The sequence below is a fragment of the Vulpes vulpes genome, chromosome 1 (assembly GCF_048418805.1).
Source record: "Vulpes vulpes isolate BD-2025 chromosome 1, VulVul3, whole genome shotgun sequence".
Classification (NCBI taxonomy): domain Eukaryota; kingdom Metazoa; phylum Chordata; class Mammalia; order Carnivora; family Canidae; genus Vulpes; species Vulpes vulpes.
Genome location: NC_132780.1, coordinates 74,521,682 through 74,540,616, shown reverse-complemented (window position 1 = coordinate 74,540,616; position 18,935 = coordinate 74,521,682). Strand labels below are relative to the sequence as shown.

The 18,935-nt window shown below is 47.8% G+C and overlaps 1 protein-coding gene across 4 annotated transcripts in view; it reads left to right on the top strand.

Moving 5' to 3' along the window:
- The window catches only part of ZDHHC14 (zDHHC palmitoyltransferase 14), a 273,384-nt gene extending 254,742 nt beyond the window's left edge, over positions 1 to 18,642 (top strand). For 2 of the 4 annotated variants that reach the window (XM_072767166.1, XM_072767163.1), the window contains exons 8-9: positions 4,085 to 4,187; positions 17,429 to 18,642. In XM_072767166.1, the coding sequence (XP_072623267.1) occupies positions 4,085 to 4,187; positions 17,429 to 17,782 (457 nt within the window). In that variant the 3' untranslated portion in view covers positions 17,783 to 18,642. Of the gene's footprint in view, positions 1 to 4,084; positions 4,188 to 17,383 lie in introns of all 4 variants that reach the window. The other 2 variants (XM_072767156.1, XM_072767150.1) reach the window with 1 other exon arrangement.
- Positions 18,643 to 18,935: the final 293 nt, after the last annotated feature.

The following is an 18,935-nucleotide window of genomic DNA, read 5'->3' as shown; positions in this document are numbered from 1 at the left end:
TCGACACTCCTGTAGAGCCTTTCCAACAGATTAATCAGTCATCCAGCATATTTATTAAGCAGGTATTCTGAGTCTCTAGAATGAGTTTCCAAACCATTGCTACTTCCTCCCTTTTGGCCTCTAAATGCATAAATGGAGAGACTCCACAAACCCGCTGCGAGCATCTCCAAGGCAGCATCACTGCACTTGTACCTCCGTGGCCGTCATTGCCCATGCGTGCTCACGGAATGCAAATTTGATTTTATTATAAGCCTCAGTGAAATATCATTAAGGAAGTAAGAGTGTTGCCCTCCCCCCAGAAACAAAATCCAAGCATATATTCCGAGGCTACATATTAATTGATACTGAGGGTATGTTACTGGTACTACTGAGTAATTAGAAATTGATTGTTTTCTAGGTTAGGCCCAGGAAATCGGGAGCCTAACGTGCTACTCTCCTCCTGAATGAGGGCCATCAGGAGCCCCTGGCCTGTCGCACAGAGGCCTCCTCTGAGGAGGGGCTGTAGGAAGGGACAGCCCAGGACTTGAGGGGGAGGACGGCCTTGGACAGGGGAGTCAGACATGCCTGGAGGGGTGCCAGCATGTCCCCCAGAGAGCTCCAGACCCACCCAGGGATCCCTCTGAGAGCTCTTTAGGCCAGAAAATCCATCAGGAAATGCTTGGGTTTTTTTTTTTTTTTTTTTACAGTTTGGCTTTGTTTCCTACCAGCATGCATTTATTTGTGGACTGTGGGCTCAGGCGATGAAGCCCAGGCTAGAGGCCTTGGAGGAGCATAAGAGGCAAATGACAACTGAACAAGCCTCCTTCCTCAAATCTAAAATACACATCCAAATCCAGGAAAGGAATTTGGAAGTCTCATATTTTGAACAAATCTCTTTTTTTTGTTCCCCACTCTTTGATTTGCATTTGGCGCTGCTTTGTATTGTTTGTATATCAAATCTTGTCACAACCAAACTTAAACCTTCCATGACTGGGTAAAATGTCTTACTGTGGCTCAGTTAACTGGGGTTGTATTCTTTCTAAAACCCAAGTCCCTCTGGATGGGGCATTTCTCGAGGACGGCCCTCCCTCAGAACTGCGTGAACCACTCTTGGGTCTGTGAAGTGAACATGGGCCACTGGCCTCTCCTGTGGTGCCCACAGGCTCCTGGAGCTGGACCTGGGCAGAAATGATAAAGGGTAGTTCTTGACTCTGCTCCTCCCTCCTATTGCCCTCTTTGCCCCTTCTTGTACTGCCCTACCTCACCAACCCCTGTGCCCCTAAGAGGGCAGAGCCATCCACAAGTGTCCCAGCCAAGCCTGTCTAATGGAGTCTAAGAACCACTAACATGCCCAGAATCATGCACCTGAGTTGCCTCTAAAATGTTCTGAAATGGTATGACAATGTGCTCATCAGAGTGTCTTCATAAGCTATGAACCACATTTGGTTTCCTGAATGGGTCCCTGGGGGTGTGCATGGCAGTGGGGTAGGACTGGCCAGGTTTGGGAGAGGGATCCTCATACAAGCCTGGCAGAAGGAATGGAAAATTGGAAAGACAGATAGTCCCAAGGTGTCAGGGTCAGGCCCTGTGGGCCAGTGCTAGAATGGCAAATCTAACAGTCAAGGAGCAGCTGTGACAGAGGGTGGAGTGCAGTTTCCATGGGACACCCAGGAGGCCTTCCCAGAGGAGAGGGCCTAAGTTGTCATCTTTTGTAACAGATGAGTAGGAACTGGGGGAAGGAAAATAGAAGGATGACAGACAGGAGCAGCATGTGCACAGGCCCTGAGGTGAGGGGAGAGTGTATGGCCTGTCAGAGGAGCTCGTGTGTAGGAGTGAGAGGACCACAGAGGGTGCAGCAACAGGTGAGGCAAGAGGAGCACGTCCAGATCAGAGGAGCTCCCAGGCCATTGTGAGGACTGAAAGAAAACTCAGGGCAGAATGTCACAGTCTTAGGTGTGTGGCTGGTCCATTAAACAGGCTGAATGCACAGAATGAAGGCTGAGAAGTTTATTTTGTCCTCTCTTCTTCTGTCTTTTCAGACTCTCTTGAGAACCTAGTTGGGTATTTTTTTTTTGTTTGGGGTTTTTTGTTGTTGTTGTTGTTGTTTTGTTTTATTTTGGTTTGGTTTGGTTTGGTTTGGTTTGGTTTGGTTTGGTTTGGTTTTTTTGAATGAAATCTCCTGCAAGTCCCTCAATTTCTCTGGCCACCTAAAACAAAAACAAAACAAAACAAAGGACTTCAGACACTTTCGTGTCCTCAAGCACTGTGTCATTTCCATGGGTAGGGATCCCGGAGCTCACCAAAGGGCAACACTCTCCACCCCTTCCCCTGTGGCTAGGTTAGGACTTCAGCACATCTTCTGGAAAGACACAGTGCCACCCCCATTGTATGCTGGCTCTGGTCCAGGACACCTGCGAGGCCCCCACAGTGGGCTGCAGATGACCACTTAAGGTCCACGGCACCTCTCTTTGCTCTTTCCACTTGGATCTTCTGTGCCGTCGCAGGGAGTCACAAACTTGGTGTGAGCTGTGCGGGACTCCAGCACCCCTCCTTTGGAAGATGGAGGTTCTTGTTGCCTATTGGTTTTCCTAAACCTCTGAAACTAAGCTGGAAACTAAACCAAAACTGGAAGCAGAGAGAGTCCCATTTCAAGATCTTGTCACAAGTATATTTTAACGTTGTCCAAAGACCTACAGGTGGCAGTTGGGAAAACTCTTGTCTCCTGGGAGCCATACTTATAGTTGGAGGGTGGCCTCAGGGGACCAGGATGTGTGCAGGCACAGGGGGGCCTCTGAGGCATCTCATGGAGGCTGCAGGGCGTGTGGCCGAGTCCCACACATGGGCTCACACCAGGAGCGCCCTCTCATTAGCTGAGGTCTTTGCAGTTCTGCCCTTAGACTCAAGGTCAACACTGAGCCTTGACTCAGGGAGGAAAAAAAGGCAGCTCTTTTGATGGCAACGTAAAGCTTCCCCCTACCTTCTGTCTGGGCAACAGCGCCATGGAGCACAGAAGAGATGGCTTTATTATTCACGAATGATGCCATGATTCTGCAAATTTGCCTGTGGGAGGCAGGGACCCGCTTCTGTTGATCCAGCCACCAACCTTCTTGTCACTCGGCTCCTAGTGGGTGTCACTTGTGGAGATCGATGATTGAGAAGACCTGGTCCTTGCCCTCGTGGGGCTTACACTCCACGGCAGATGCAAGTCTGGAAGCGGGTGATGCTGACATGATGTGACCAACAGGGTGCTCCGGGGGCACTGCAGAGGGCCCCGGTCCAGGGTGGAGACGTAGGTGCTTTGCGGGGAGAAAAGATAAGACTATCCTCTGGAGTTGGCGGACTGCTGGGCAGAGGGGACTGTCTATAAAATCACGGTGACACCAGGCCGAAAGTGATATGTGCCACTAAAGGAGTTGCAAGCAGGGCCTGAAGAATCCAGAGAAAGGGCAAGAAAGAGCAAGGGCTGGGGGCTTTGGAACCTGGCCATGGAGAACGGACAGAGGAGTGGAAGGGAGGCTGACCCAGGGCAAGAAAAACCAGAACTTGAGCAAAATGCCAGGATGGCAGACACCGAGTGCGTGTGGGCTGGGCCTGGGCTGGGCTTCTGTGCCGTGCATTGCGCACATGCAGGAGGGTGTCACACGCTTGCAGAAGGGATGAGCCTGGGAACGCTGTGCTTGTAACAAGAAGGCGTGGACGGAGGCTGGGGCAGAAAGTGGCACAAGTGGGGTGAGGCCCAGAGCAGGTGACAGGGCGCCCCCAGAGCAGTGCGAGCAGGCCGGGAGACTTGACAAAGCCTGGATGGAGCACCGATGGCCGTGCTGGCCCTGGGTGCAGGGGCTGGGGGGCGGGTGGGAGACCATGGGAGTCTGCAGCAGGTGCAGGCAGGGGTGGGGGACAGATGCTGCAAGCATTTCTTAAAGGCAGAGGTGATGGAATTTGGTAGCTGACTGTACGTGAAGGTAAGTCGGGGTCTATCCCGAGACACCAGCAGTGGGGCCCCACACAGGAGGAGGGAGCCCCAAATGGAAATAACAATCATGCTGATGGCGTCTTTGGCTCTTTATTCACTCTCTTCCTCCATATCATTTGTTTTCTCTGGCAGCCTCATCGACAGAAGAGGCTACATCCAGCCTGACACACCTCAGCCGGCCACACCGTCCAACGGAATTGCTGCGTATGGGGCCACCCAGTCACAGAGCGACATGGTAGGGGCCACCTGCAGTGGGGACCAGAGCTCCCTGCAAGGCTTCTCTTCTGCTTCTGTGTCACTAACCCAGTAACAAACCAAGCACACCTAGAAGCCTTCCTGGGACACCCATCAGCTGAAAGGCTCGCACCAGGGATAAGAAGCATTAAATGAAGGCGATACCCAACAAAGGATTATGGCCTTTGCGTGGTTGGTTTGTTCTGGGCTGTGTAAGGGAAAGTACCTTGTGATGGAAAGCCCCCTTGCGTAGAACCAGGGTGTCTGGGGTGAGATACAACCGCTCGAAGCAGGGGTGGCTGGCTGGCTGGCTGGCTGGAGAGTCCCTCTCTGTCCTTTGCCTCAACCTGTGCTAACCTCCTCCACCCCCACTTTAAGTACGCAGCAGGTGGCCAGTTCTCCCCGCTTTCAGCCCAAACCTTAGATCAGCCATGCAAACCTTAATGCACATAATCAGACAAAGTGTTCTTTATTCAGAGCCAAAACTGAGCAAGTCTCTCCAAAGAGGGCTCACAGGTGTCCTGGGAGGTGCGCAACATGAATACGCTGTATTTTTGGTCTGCAGGTGGGAGATTTGGGACAAGGACTAGAATCCCTCCATGGGTCCTTGAAAGCAGTCAGGACTGGCTGTGACCTTCAATGCCTTAAAATTCCTTAGGTGTCTGGAAGACAGCTTCACTTTATCTGGAACAGATTTCCGAAAGAAGTTCCTTGTTTCAGAAAGGGACCCAGTCTTTGGCCCTCCCCGGGAGCTGTTTGTTCTTTGTAGACCAGAATCACCCACAACAGAGTTTCCATAACAAGCAGGTCAAAGACCTGCCTTCTGGGGTAGACTGGGAAAGTGACAGCCTCCTGGACACTTTGTGTCTGTTTATAAAGAACTGCAAGGTGCAAGTCAACAGTCTTAAGACTATCTCATTAAGCTCTCAGGGCTCAGGGAAACCACTCAATCCCAGCGACCCTGCAGCAGCGTTTACAGCCCTGAAAATGGGCTCCAGCCCCAGCAGAAGCTTGCTGCGGGTTATTTGCTGGCAGTGGCGGTGACTAGCTTGTGTGGTGGTGCTTTGCTGATAAACCATCTCCTTTGAAGGAAAATACATTCACATCACTGTCCTTGCCCCTCTACTCTCAAAGGGGTCACAGGACATCTTGTTCTGTCTGCATTCACCCATGCAAACGACCTTTAAGAGTCACCACCTTATTTTTCAGAGGAGGAAAATGAGGACAGAGAGAGTAGGGAGAGAGGCCCACAGGAAAGGAAATTACGTTTGTTTAGCACCAATGGTGTTCAAAGCTCTTGACGATCAGAATCTTGTTTAATCCAAACCAACAATGGCAAACGGACATGCTTGTCTCTTGCCTTAAAAAAAAAAAAAAAAAAAAAAAAAAGCTAGTACAAGTGGATCATCTGCCCCAAGGGCACATAGCCACTTATTTGTGGATCTGAAATCAATCTGATGACTTAATGCCCGTGTTCACTTCATATACTGCCTCCTTCGTGAGCGGACACTAAACACAACTATATCCATGTTCAGAAGTCTTTCTCGGCTATTTATGGGAGCACAGCAAGTGTCCTAGAAGGACAAAATTCCTGTAAGGAGTTCTGAGCATGGCATCCACTGATAACTCCTGTGAGATGTGTGCTCGTATTTTCACACTTTGTGCATAGAGCCTCTTCCTGAGTCCCTACTGTGTTCTGAGGATGCGACTAGGTGGTAGGGATGCAAGGTCTGTGGAGTGCAGTCCTTCTGTCCTCAAGGAGGCAGCGGTCCGGGGACAGGGCACAAACACATCCGGGAAGCATGTAGCAGGAACCTTCACTAGAAGATAGCGCTGGCGGCGGAGGTCCTTATCAGATCCGACGAACTTACATTAGTTTCACCCTGCGACTCCCGTGGTACTGAGCCACCGTGCTCTGCACTTTCTCTAGATTTAAAAAGTAAACAAGACCACCTTCATGGTGTTGACACTATTAAGCTGCTTTCTGTTAAGAGGGGGCGAGGGCATCGTTTATTAATTCCACAAACATTTATTAAGCACCTACTATGTGCCTCTGTGATAGCCGGAGAGGGCAGGTTTAACAAAGGAGACAGGGGGGTCGTTTCACTCTGTATGTTAATCAGAGTCATCAAACTGCTCGGGTGCCCTCTGGGGCCCATCCAGACCCACACCATGACCCCGGTGAAGGGCATACCCCCGCAGGCACTGGCCAGGTAGGAATGGCGAGATGCCACTGCCTCTTCCCATGGGAAGGCCACCTTCCAAGTGACCAGTGGTCTGTGGTGCCACCAAGATTGTTTAAAGGACACTTCTGAGAAGCTTGTGACAGTGAAGCAGTGCCATTGCTAAGTCCTTGTTGTTCAATCCAACGTATGGATTCTTTTTAAGGCATCTGTTCATCTCTGGCTTGGACTCTTAGGTCAGGAAGCATGAAAATATTTTTTTTAATTTTTTTAAATTTATTTATGATAGAGAGAGAGAGAGACAGAGACAGAGACAGAGACATAGGCAGAGGGAGAAGCAGGCTCCATGCACCGGGAGCCCGACGTGGGATTCGATCCCGGGTCTCCAGGATCGCACCCTGGGCCAAAGGCAGGCGCCAAACCGCTGCACCACCCAGGGATCCCAGGAAGCATGAAAATATTAAAAACCTCAGGCTCCTGGCTCTCCTGCTCTCCCCTCTCTCTGGAGATAAACCACATGTGACATCCACATGTCTTAAGCACCAGTCAGATCAGGGCTCGGGAAGAGCTCTGACCCTTAAGGGAGTTTCGTCAGGCCCGACCCGGGCAGCCGTGGCATCCCGAGTCATCATGGGGGCCTGAGTGAGGACCCATGACCCTGGGTGACCTGCCAAGGCTGACCAGCCCCCACAGAGAGGGAGCTTCACTCATTTCCACAGTAAAGAAGCTCCACGCCACTGAGTTCTATGGTCTACTTCTCCCCTTCAGAGACAAACTCTAAAAATCCTGCAGAGTCAACTCTGCTCTCCGCAAACTCTCAAAATGTGCAGAGATGTCTCTTCCATGTGGGGAGCACTTCGAAGGCAGGCATCAAACTTTAAAAGGCCTTCTTTATTCCCCTCTCCAAGAGGGGATGGGGATTAATTGTGCAAAGAGCCAGGCTTCCACCACTTACTAAATGAGTGCTTAACCTCTCTGCCTCAGTTTTCTCATCCATAAAACAGGAACATTGATATCCTTACCTTTTAGGGTTCTATGGGGATTAAATAAGTAAATGCATTTAAAGCACTTAAAACCTTGCCTAGCACAAGGTAAATATTATGTAAATATTAGCTATATTATTATTATTATCTTCCTGATATCCATGGTGACAAGATCAGCCAGGTCAGTTGCATCCACTCTGAGCAACTGGTCAACAATGGGCATTACTCAGGTGAGGGAAAGAGCCTCGATGAGAAGCAGGGAGTGAGAGCTCCAGTCCTGGTTCCCACCAGTTATCTCCCTGTCTGTTTGCAACTTACTCTGCCTCTGTGATCCTCAGTTTTGCCCACCTGCAAAATGGGAGCTGGGACTTATTTGTCTCTAAAGCCCCATCCAGCTTGAAGCTCTTTGTGAATCTCTGGTCTTTGCAGCTTGACAGGCCAGAAAAACAGAGAACAACTTCCGAGTCCCCAAGTCCCCGAGTCCCCTACACAGGAAAGGGAGCCAGCTCTTCCTGGAGGGTAAACACTGTGACCCTTCACTCCTCCTACTCCTCATATGCCCGCCCCCCTCCTCCCGACCCAGACTCAGGACCCAGCACTTGGCAAAGGGGTGAGGCATATGCTGCAGTCTGGGCTTCATACCAAAACTTCCCCTTCTTATCTGTCTCATATTTCTCGAATTTCTAGGATAAATCCTACTTAGCCATGGTGTATAATCCCTTTTATATGTTTCCTGGATTTAGTTTACTGGTGTTTTGTTGAGTATTTTTTACAACTATATTCATAAAAGATTTTGGTCTGCAGTTTCCTTTTTTTGTTTTGTCTCGTGTTGGTATCAGGGTAATGTGAGCCTCCCAGACTGAGTTAAGTGTTTCTTCCCCTTCTGGTTCTTGGAAGAATTTATAAAGAACTGGGATTAATTCTTCTTAAAAGACCTGATAGTTTTCACCAGTGAAGCCATTCAATCCTGAGCTTTTCTTTGTGGATAGTTTTTTTGATTATTCATTCACTACTTATCACAGGTCTATTCAGCTTTTCTACTTCTTCTTGAGTCAGTTTCAATAGTAGGTGTCTTCTAGGAATTTATGTTACAAAGTTACCTAATCTATTACCCTGGTCTCTTTGGTCGTACATCAGTACTGTTTTATTATGGAAATAGATGAAAGGAGGAAAAGTGAAAGATTGAAAAAAGTAAAAGAACAAATAGAAAATGAGAGTAATTTGTAGAAGTGAAGGAAGAGGGAAGCAGAAGCCCAGGACCGTGGTGAGAGGGAATAAACACAGGTGGAGTGAGCCCTGAAGGGGGGAATTGGTGTTTTGTGCTGTGAAATGCATGTAACTCCTCCAGGGGAGAGAGATGAGGGACTCTAGCAAAGTGACTTCCAGCATGGCCTGCAGGTCCTACGCTGTTTGCTTGGCTTTCTCCCGCTCTGAGTAATGTTAGGACCAGCAGAAATATATGAGCAGTTTCCAGGAACTGTCAAAATACAGGAAAACGAGCCAGCATATTTCAAGATTGACAATAAACTAATTCCTTGAGGCAAATTGTAGCATGCCTTTCTTTTTATTTGCTTCATCTGCCTCTAACAGACACCCCAACCAAGACCACCACAAACTGAGCCAACACATCAGGACCAGCAGTGCTTGGCCAGAAAGAACCCTGATCCCTGCAGGTTTTCTAGTATCCAATGCAGCAATGGCCATCCCAGCACTTCCCTTCTGCTCTTTTGTAAACATGCATTATCACTAAGAGCAATCCGTCCACAAGCAATGCACCATCTTCCTTTTTCTTTTCTTTTATTAATTGGATATATTTAGAGCTTACGATGAATTAAAAAAAGTTCTTGTGTCCCAATCCCCAATTAGATATGAAAACTGGCTTTAAATCCTTTAAATTGAATTTAAATCACAAGGTGAATTTCAGGCAGGTCTAAAAGTGGAACCAAGTGTATTTAATACAGAATTATACCGTAGTCAAGTGGGTCTATGCTAGGGTTTATCACTCTTTGCAATCAGCAAAGTGAGGATAATATTGATACTATTATTGCAAGGATCATCTCATTTAATCCCCACAACAACCTGCACGGGATTCCCATTTTGCAAAGCATGAAACTGAGGCTTTAGAATAATGACTGGCTTGCTCCAAGTCACATAGCTAGTGGTTCAAGGCCTGTTGCATTCCACTAATTCAACTTCGAAAGCCCTCCAACTGGTGTCAGCTGAACCTCTTCAGATCTGGCCCTTCCATCTGGCAACTGAGCTTCCTATAATCCAGTGGGTCTCAGCCTTGCATGCTCATTAGGATCACAACACTGATATCCTGAGCCCAGTTAAGTCAGAATCCCCAGGTGGTGGTCTAAGCATTGGCCTTGTAATGATCCTAGAGATGATTTTAATCATCAGCCAACACTGAAAAACATCACCATAGCCTTCAAATGTTCTTGAGTGCTCCAAAAGTTTGGGTTAAAAGGAATAATTCTTGAGCTATATTTTGCTTTGACACAAAGAAAGTTTCTCTTGAAAAACCTTAAGTCAGTCGGACTCAACTAAGACATGATCTGTTCAGAGAATAATCGTATTCAGATGTACAAAAGATTTTGACAGAAGGTGCTAGCAAATGAGAGGCTGGGGAGTTGTGGAACTCCCAACTAAAGTACTTGGATTCAGGCAAAGCTTTCTGGAAGAGATGACATCTGAGCCAAATATTAACAGATTAGTTACAGAGAATTAGCCACCCAGAGATGAGAGAGATGTTCCGAGCAGAGCAGGCACAGAGGCACAAGCATACATGGGGTGGACCTGCGTGCCTGTGCAGGAGCAGGAGGACTGAGTTACCAGATGTGGGTTGCAAAGCAGGTATTGGAGGGAGCTAGGGCATGAAGAGCCTTGGGTGCCTTATAACTATATTGACTGCAGAGACTGTATTCAGTGAGCAATACTAACAGATTTTTATTTGGGGTGATTGGAGGCCAGGAGGCTATATGTTGTGCAGAGGGAGGTGTGTTAATATGGAGACGGGGAAAACATAAGACCCTCACAGCAGGCTTAGCAGCAGTGGGGTTCTCCGGGACAGAGAGGTGGGTTCAGAGAAGAGGCAACCACAGTCTGGGGCTTGGAGATGGAGTATCTGTGGAGGTCTGGGGACAAGGAGTCAGGGATGCCCCCTGCCTTTCAGCTCGGTAACGAGGTGGCCATAAAAGTCATCAATGGGAAACACAGGAGGAGGGGCAGGTTAGGGGGAAGCTGATGGTGGCGTTTGGGTGCCTGTAGATAGTGAGGGTGATGGGGAGTGCCCTGGGGGTAGCTGGGAAAGTGTACAGAAGATTTGCTTCCTCTTGCTTAAGAAGGAATGACGTGGTTTGTAGAAATTCACTTTGAAATAGTAGAGATGTGAGTCACTTTTATTAGTTATCCTAGAAGAAACAGCTGAACTGGCATTTTTTAAAAACTGTGAGTTGCTCATGTTTGTCATCTATTAACCCGATTTCATCTCTCATGCTGGAAGTTTTTTTTTTTTTAATCAGCATTTATTATCTTTTTCTGACTTTCTCTCCACCACCCCTGTCAACTCTGCCCTCACCTAGTCAAATCAAATCTCTTGATCTAATTGGACACTAGTGAGGATGCTAGAATAAAGCTAAAGATAATGAAGGGGAAAAAAGCTTTGCAAATGGACAGATTTAAGTACTCAAGGCAGCAGGGAAAGGCAGAGAGAGCTGGGTGATGGCATCACAGCCCCTGGGCTTGCATTTGCCAGTCCTGACGATGGGGGCTGGGACATCATGGGCAAGTCCCTTAATCCCAGAAGCCTCCAATTCCTAAACTGTGAAGAGAAGAAGGGGAGAGTGATGATCAGCTCCCTGGATGGTGATTGGTGCTGATGGAGACCCTGTCTGTCTCATCCTTCCAGCCCCAGTGGATAACACAGCCTGACATATAGGAGGTGCTCATTTTTTTTATTATAAATTTATTTTTTATTGGTGTTCTATTTGCCAACATATAGAATAACACCCAGTGCTCATTCCATCAAGTGCCCCCCCTCAGTGCCCGTCACCCAGTCACCCCCCCTGCCCACCTCCCCTTCCACCACCCCTAGTTTGTTTCCCAGAGTTAGGAGTCTCTCATGTTCTGTCTAGGAGGTGCTCATTAAACGTTCTATTGAGTGTGTATAAAAGTTGCCCTGTATGGTCTTGCTCATAGGGGTCTTGCACAATTATTGGTCTGTTCATCTCTTCATTCTGCACCTCATTCCTTCCTCTCTCCAGTTTTGTCACATTTGCAAAAGGCTCCACCATGAATATGAAACTAGGAACCAGAGGGATAGATGGTTCAGTGATGGCCCTGGTAGCATCAAATTAATCCATGGGCCGAGAGAGACCACAGTCTACCCACTGGACACTGTGAGCAAAGTGCCTGTGTGCTTTTCCAGGGACTCTGAAAATTTTTAGGACTTGAAAACAAATGACGAGCTCTAAAACATGAAAACTACAAAATAAAAATTAATAAATGTTTCATGTCTATAAGACACATGAGTATGTCAACTTCATCACTTGTTAATTTTATTAATTAAAGTTGGCATTCGTGGAAATTTTATTATACTTTAGAAGTGATTCGTGCATTGGGTTTTTCTTACTCGATAAGAATTCCCAAGCAACATGATTACATGGAAATCATTACCAATTCTAAAATAGGTGAGTTGCCCATAAATAAGTCTAAAAGTGAACTGACTTGAAGCCCCACACTCTCTCTACTTCCCTGTGCTGGTTTTGTTGTGGGAAACCCAGGTTTCAACTCAGCTTACACCTGGAAGAACTCTTACTGGTCCCAAGGCTCCTACCCATCACTGACAGTGCCCCCAATATATGAGAATATCTTTGGGAGAGGTTGGTTGTGAAAGTTCTAATGGAGGGAGGAAGAGACATGTTCTGTGTGGCTTCACAGCTGAGAACCAGGACCAGACGGTGGGCTTGGGATTGAATCCTGCCCAATCCAAGAAGGAGATGCCCAACACTTAGAAGCCCCCCATCCCAGCGATGTTTGGGAGAGTTAGCACCCCCGATTTGGGGTTGGGGATGGTTGTTTGATGCCTAAATGATCTTCCCTTTACTGCAAATTCACAAGGAATAAAATGTTAGAAAAATAATGAAGGGACATCTAAAGCATTAAAATGGGTGTGTGTGTGTGTGTGTGTGTGTGTGTGTGTAGCCTTTGTCATCTGAATGCCTGTGACGTTCTGAGGAGCCATACTGAAATTACGTGCAGATAACCCCATGCCAACTGAAGACCACATTTTCATTATTCCTATCTTCCTCAATATTGGCTTTTATTATTACCTAATATTGAAGTTCCTTACATATATGCACAGTTAGGACACCCAGCTATGCCCCAGTTTTTAGTGTGTATATCTCATTTGATTGTCAAGTGATTTAAAGTACTGTATAGCATGAGGATCATCATTTATGCTTATATCTGACACTTGTAACTAAAAGATCCTTTGGGACCATGTGCTATACACCAAGATAATAACGTAGTACATGGTTGTTGAAATTTTGGGTTTTTAAGAAAATCCTCTGTTATATTTACTTAGCTTAATTTTTAAACCTGCCTTAATCCAGTATCAAAAAAGACTAAACCTAGCAGTTACGTGATTTGTTAAACTAATATTGTAGAGCTCTCCATGCATCATCTGAAAAATCTAAAATAATAGGAAAAAGAAGTTATGCACACTTAAATGATAATGTTAAATAACAGAAGTGAAAGGAAGCTCTCCTCCTAACTGACATTTTAGGTAGATTTTAGGAGTTTATAGTGTTTCTATACTGTAAATGAGCACTCATAAGACCCTAGAACACGACTTCACAGCCAAGCAATAATAAATGATGCCCAACGCTAATACTTTTGACAGAATTGGAGCAGAAGGAATAAATAATTTCACTCACTCTTCATCTGTATACAAGACCATCTAAAAAAACTCCCAGCTTTGCTGTTAACATCACTTAATCTGTGTGCTAAGGTTTATTTCAAACAAGAAGTCAGCTAGAGTAAAATAAAATATATTCCAACATGAGCAATTTTATTTGAAAATCTGCAGAAACAAAAAGTAAATTATCTCTATGTATGGTGTTTTCAAATTGTAACATTAAGTGATAATGTGTGTGACATCCAAACATCTGAAACCATAAACTTCTTTACAAGTTAAATGCCAGTACTTCATTTGGGCAGTAAATCAGGCAGCCGTCACAGTGACTTATTGCAACCACAGCAAATGCTCCAGCACCACTGCCAGTATTCATTTTATGCTGCCAACAGAAGGGTCTTTTCATAGACGCTCTTACAAGCAATCAGGTTTCTATTCCATTGGTATTCAGCACTTGGATGATTTTGACTTTTTAAATGGCAACTTCAGAGGATTCAACCTAATATTTGATAACTATGGACCTTTAAAGGGTTGTTTTGGAATGACAGCATGAGTTTCTCAATATCTTGTTTGTAGTGGAGGGATGGTCACTGCCTGATATCCAGGCGCTCGGTTGGTGTCTCTTAAGATTATATAACTGGTTAGATCAATAAAATATACCTAAGGGCGGCTGGGTGTTAGTGCTGGAACATAATCCCTGCTACCAAGTTGTCAGAGAAGAAAGTAAGTAGTGATGTCGCCCCCTACTGGTTGAAGAGAGGAGTCTGCACATGAAAAGCCAAGAAAGCGGCCGGTGGCTTGAGAAAGGCTGAGCTAAGAGAAGAGATAAGTGAGAAGGAAGACAAGGAGGGGAGAAGAGGAAGAAAAAAGAAGAGAGGAGAAAAAGAGACGTGGCCAAAACACTGATGAAAGGAAAAAATGGAGGGGAAAGCAGAGGAGAGGGTTGGTGAGGCCAGAAAGAAAATGGAAGTAGAAAAAATCAACAAGAAATGGGCAAATAACAATCAGAAGCAATGACAAAAAGGAAGCAGCGTAAGAACATTGTTTCATGGGTCACCTCCACATTGACCTTGAAAATACCGGCCAAGCTCCCAACTGGGATTGCAACCATGAAGGTTATTAGCCCATCCTCCTGGGAATTGTGGCAGTGTGCAAAATGAGGGAACACTCTGACCTTTAAAAAAAAAAAAATTAGGTGTCTCCCAATCATTGAGTCTTTTCTAAGAAGGAGATGTTCAAAACGTGAAGTTAATAGTATGAGAATTCTAGTCATTGCTGTCTCCCTGGTTGGAACCCAATAAAGTCCATCATCCTATGGAGCCAATAGGAGATTTATATGGGCAAACTAGTAGAACAAAGCCTGGTCCCAGGGAACCCCCAAACAGACTTGGTCATCTGGAGGAAAACCAGTTTGAATGTGGCAAATTATCTTCAAAGCTATGAGTGCAGCAGGATTTTGACACAGGTTCATGGCCCCAGTAATCGTACTCGCTGACATCACTGCTGCAAGTTAAACTGGTGGGAAGGGATGCGAGGCAGAGAGTAGGTTAATTATTAACATGAAAGCAGTCCCTAAAATGAAGGAAATATCCATAACAATCCTCAGAAAGACAGTTATCTTCTAAATAGAAGTGTAGGAGAGGTGCTTGAAGTCAGTTAACAAAAGTCAGGATTCAAAATAGTCATTTTGAACATATTTCTGAGCGACTTATATTTAGGGGTTTTGTTTTTGTTTTTGTTTTTGTTTTTGTTTTAGTGAAATGGTTCAGGGTCCATTGTTTTTCATGTATTGAAGCCCTTGGGCTTTACCCCTGCTATACTGGACATCATTTTTGATAGTCCTGGCGGGGAGGCTGAACGGAGATTTGTCACTGTTTCAATGAGTTGTCAGTTTGGCCACAGGAAAACTCTGTCCACAGGAGTGGACTTAGGTTTGGAGGGGGGCTTTCTCTTTAAAAGAAAGAAAATAATATGCCAGGAACCAGGACACGGAGGGGTCCTGATCGGAAGCCTCATGGCTTCAGAGTAGACCCACCTCCAGTACGTGTGGTCTTGTTGGCGTCAGCAGTGATGTTTGTATGTAAGGCCTTGGAAGGCACATCCATCCAATTCTACCTCGGCCTCCCCATGAACATGAACTCTCAGGAACTAATGGACCACTTCATCCTGGGAGGTTCTGGTGGGTGCCCACCCCTGGTCTCCACTGCAGGCATGCCTGCAGGGGAGTGGTCAGGGAAAAGGAACTGGGCAGTGACCTGGAGATGGAGGGGCACCTCTGTCCTCATGCTGGTGCCACTGACCTTGGAAATCTCCAGCTCTGCCCTCTCACAGAACTCTCTGTAACAGTCGGTCTTGCACCAATCCCTAAAACTGAATTTGCCCATTATTTTCAATAACAGAAAGGCTTTCTGCGGGCCAACAGAGACAAGCAAATCTGATTTGCAATTTTATCTTTCCTTAGAGCCAAGGGTGTTGCATAGACAGAAGGGATGAGGCAGAGGGAGGGCCCCAGGAGGGAAGACAGAACAGGATTCAGGCATCCAGGAAGGGCTGTGGCTCGCCAGCCAGCCTGCTGCATCGAGCCTCGGCAAGGCGAGGCAGTGTGCGGAGACCAAATGGTGATTTTCACAAAAGGTTCTTTGCAAAGCACGATATATCCAAAGCCCTAGGACAGTTTCCAGAAGATGAACGTTTAATCAGGAAGGCCGCTCTTGGGCAGCCCGGGTGGCTCAGCGGTTTAGCGCCGCCTTCAGCCCAGGGTGTGATCCTGGAGTCCTGGGATCGAGTCCCACATCGGGCTGACAACTCTGTTCCGTCGGAACTTCCACGGACTCTCTGTCCTCTCTGAAGGCTGCACAGTGGGTCGTTCGGGCTGCTCCCCGTGTGGAGGTGGGTGACTGGTGGTGGTTCTAGGAGTTCCCTGGGCAGGGGGGCCAGTGAGGCACCTCCATTGCAAACCCGTTAGCACAGGTTCTATGGAAACTCAGGAGTTCTGAAAAAGAGGGGTGGGGATAATAAGAAGGCACGTTTTTTAAGCACCTATTATGTGTCACATGCAGTAGCAGAAAGAGGTGACATGCAGAGGTCACATGCAGAGCAGAACCACAGCTCTTGAAGCTGATGGAAATTTAGCAGTGGGGAGGTCTAGGGCTTTGTGAAAGAGTCTCATCAGACCCTGAGGGGCTTCTTTTTCTTTCTTTCTTTTCCCAGTAAAACATACATAACATAAAATGACCATGTTAGCCATTTTTCAGTGTACACTCTGGTGGTACGTCCTCGTGGTTGTGCAAAGATCGCTACCATCCACCTCCAGGACTCTTGATCTCTCAAATCTGAGACCCTGTCCCCATGCACACTCGCTCCCTTGCCCCTTCCCCCGGGCCCAGGCACCCACCCTTCTTTCTAGTTTCCGTCTTCAGGAAGTTAATGATCCTGGGGACCACATATAAGTGCAATCATAGAATATTGGCCCATTTGTGACTGGCGTACGTCTCTTCGCATGATATCCTCAGGGTTCATCCGTGTTGTGGTGTGTGTCAAGACCTCCTTCCCTTTTACCATTCAGCAATGGTCCATCATCTGTCTACACCGCATTTTGTGTATCTGTTCATCGGTGCACAGACCCCTGCTTCCATCTTTTGACCATTGTGAATAATTGTGAATAATGCTGCTATGAGCATGGGTGTAGAGGGCCTCATATCTGTAAAACAATAGAGCAAAGTGGTTTTCAGCATCCGAGAAACAGCCACCTGAGACAGCGATAGGTGGTAAAGCCTGTGACTCTATCCGTGGGATTGTTTCTTATTTAGGTCGTGTCTGTGATCAAGGGCCAGGAGCATGGTCGCCTCTGGCTGCATGTAACTCCTGGGGCACCTGTGGGTGATTTGGACTTCCGGCGGCTCACTTAGGTGCCAGGCATTGGTGCTGGGTGTCTCCTGGTGACATGGGGCTACTGTGCATGCTCTCTGACTTGTCTGACTGCGGTGTCACTAACTCGTTTCTCTCTCTCTCTCTCTCTCTCTCATCCTGCCCCTCCCCGTACCCCCTTCCCCGCCCTCCCCGCTCCGTGCCCATCTCATCTCGCCTTCTCTTTGCGGCCCCCTCTGCTCTCCAGTGCGACCAAGACCAGTGCATTCAGAGCACCAAATTCGTTTTGCAGGCCGCGGCCACGCCCCTGCTGCAGAGCGAGCCCAGCCTCACCAGCGACGAGCTGCACCTGCCCGGGAAGCCGGGCCTGGGCACGCCCTGTGCCAGCCTGACGCTCGGGCAGCCCACGCCGCCCTCCTCCATGCCCAACCTCACCGCTGAGGCCGCGCTCACAGACATACTGCCTCTGAAAGAGGAGCATGTGGGCCACCAGTTCCTGACCCCCGAGGAAGCGCCCTCGCCTCCCAGGCTGCTGGCGGGCAGCCCCCTGGCCCACAGCCGCACCATGCACGTGCTGGGGCTGGCCAGCCAGGACTCTCTGCACGAGGACTCGGTGCGTGGCCTGGTGAAGCTCAGCTCCGTGTGACCGCGGCCCCCGGGGGGTGGGGGGTGCAGACAGCGGGAGCCTTCCCATGACCCAGCTCCGTGGTGGCGAGGACGAACTCCTGGTCCTGGGGTGTGAAAACCGCTCGGAGAGTGGAGGCTGCTCCTGGGACGGCAGAGGAGGACGGGGCCCACATGCCTGCAGCTTGCAGGCAGGTGCATCTTCCTTCCCCACCCCGACGGCTGCGAGCACCGGGGAAACTGAGAAGTGGCTATTCCCAGGCCCCTGGCATCCGAGGGGCGGACTCAGGGAGAGAGGAGCCTGCGGGCTGCAGCCAGTCAGGGAGGAAAGGACAGTTTCCTGCTGGAGGTTCCTTGGTCCGCTCGCTGCTCTCAGGACAGCCACGCGGGAAGGATGAGGACAGCTGTGGCCAGACCGAAATTGCACTTAGGTGTTATGCTACTACTATTTGAGATAGACATGCCATTCCATTTGTTAATTTAAAAAACAAAAACCTCAAGGGGAAAAAAAATGACCAGATCTGGATTTGCATGCCACGCTACGTCTGTTTACAGTGGTGTTGGTATTCAAAAGGAAGTGCTGCTTGCTTGCTTTCTTTCTTTCTTCTAATTTGGTGAATTTTCAAGTGCTGTTTTATGGGACGACCGTGCAACACGCCGAGGCTAATGGACAATGCCATCACTCGCCAGCTTATCCAGCTTAACTTAGACAGGCGTAGGTGGCGCCCGGGCTGCAGAGGGCTGCTGGGGTTGTAGCCTATCAGTTCACCTTCTGTTTAGTAGTTAGACGAGCTATTGTGTTGTACCACGCCTGCCACAGTCTCCACCTCCTTGTGTGACCAAACTTCCTGTGGACAGCCAATAAAATGACGTCCTCTGTTATTTTGGATCTGCGTACGGTTATCCTTAACAGCTCGACAACACAGTCATCTGGATGGCCTGTTGAAGAGTTGGGTTTTATTAAAGTATCCCTAGGGAGGAATGGTCCCGAAGCAGCCAAAAGTAAAATCTTTGAATGGGGGAGCAAGTGTTTTGGGGGTGATTATTCAGGCAAGAAGGTAGCTTTCTGACAGTGGGATTTTCTCTCTTTTTTTCTTTGATCATCTCTTTCTGACACAGTCTTAGCAGAATTTGCTCCTCGTGGACAGATTGGCAGCCAGCAGTTCATCTACAGG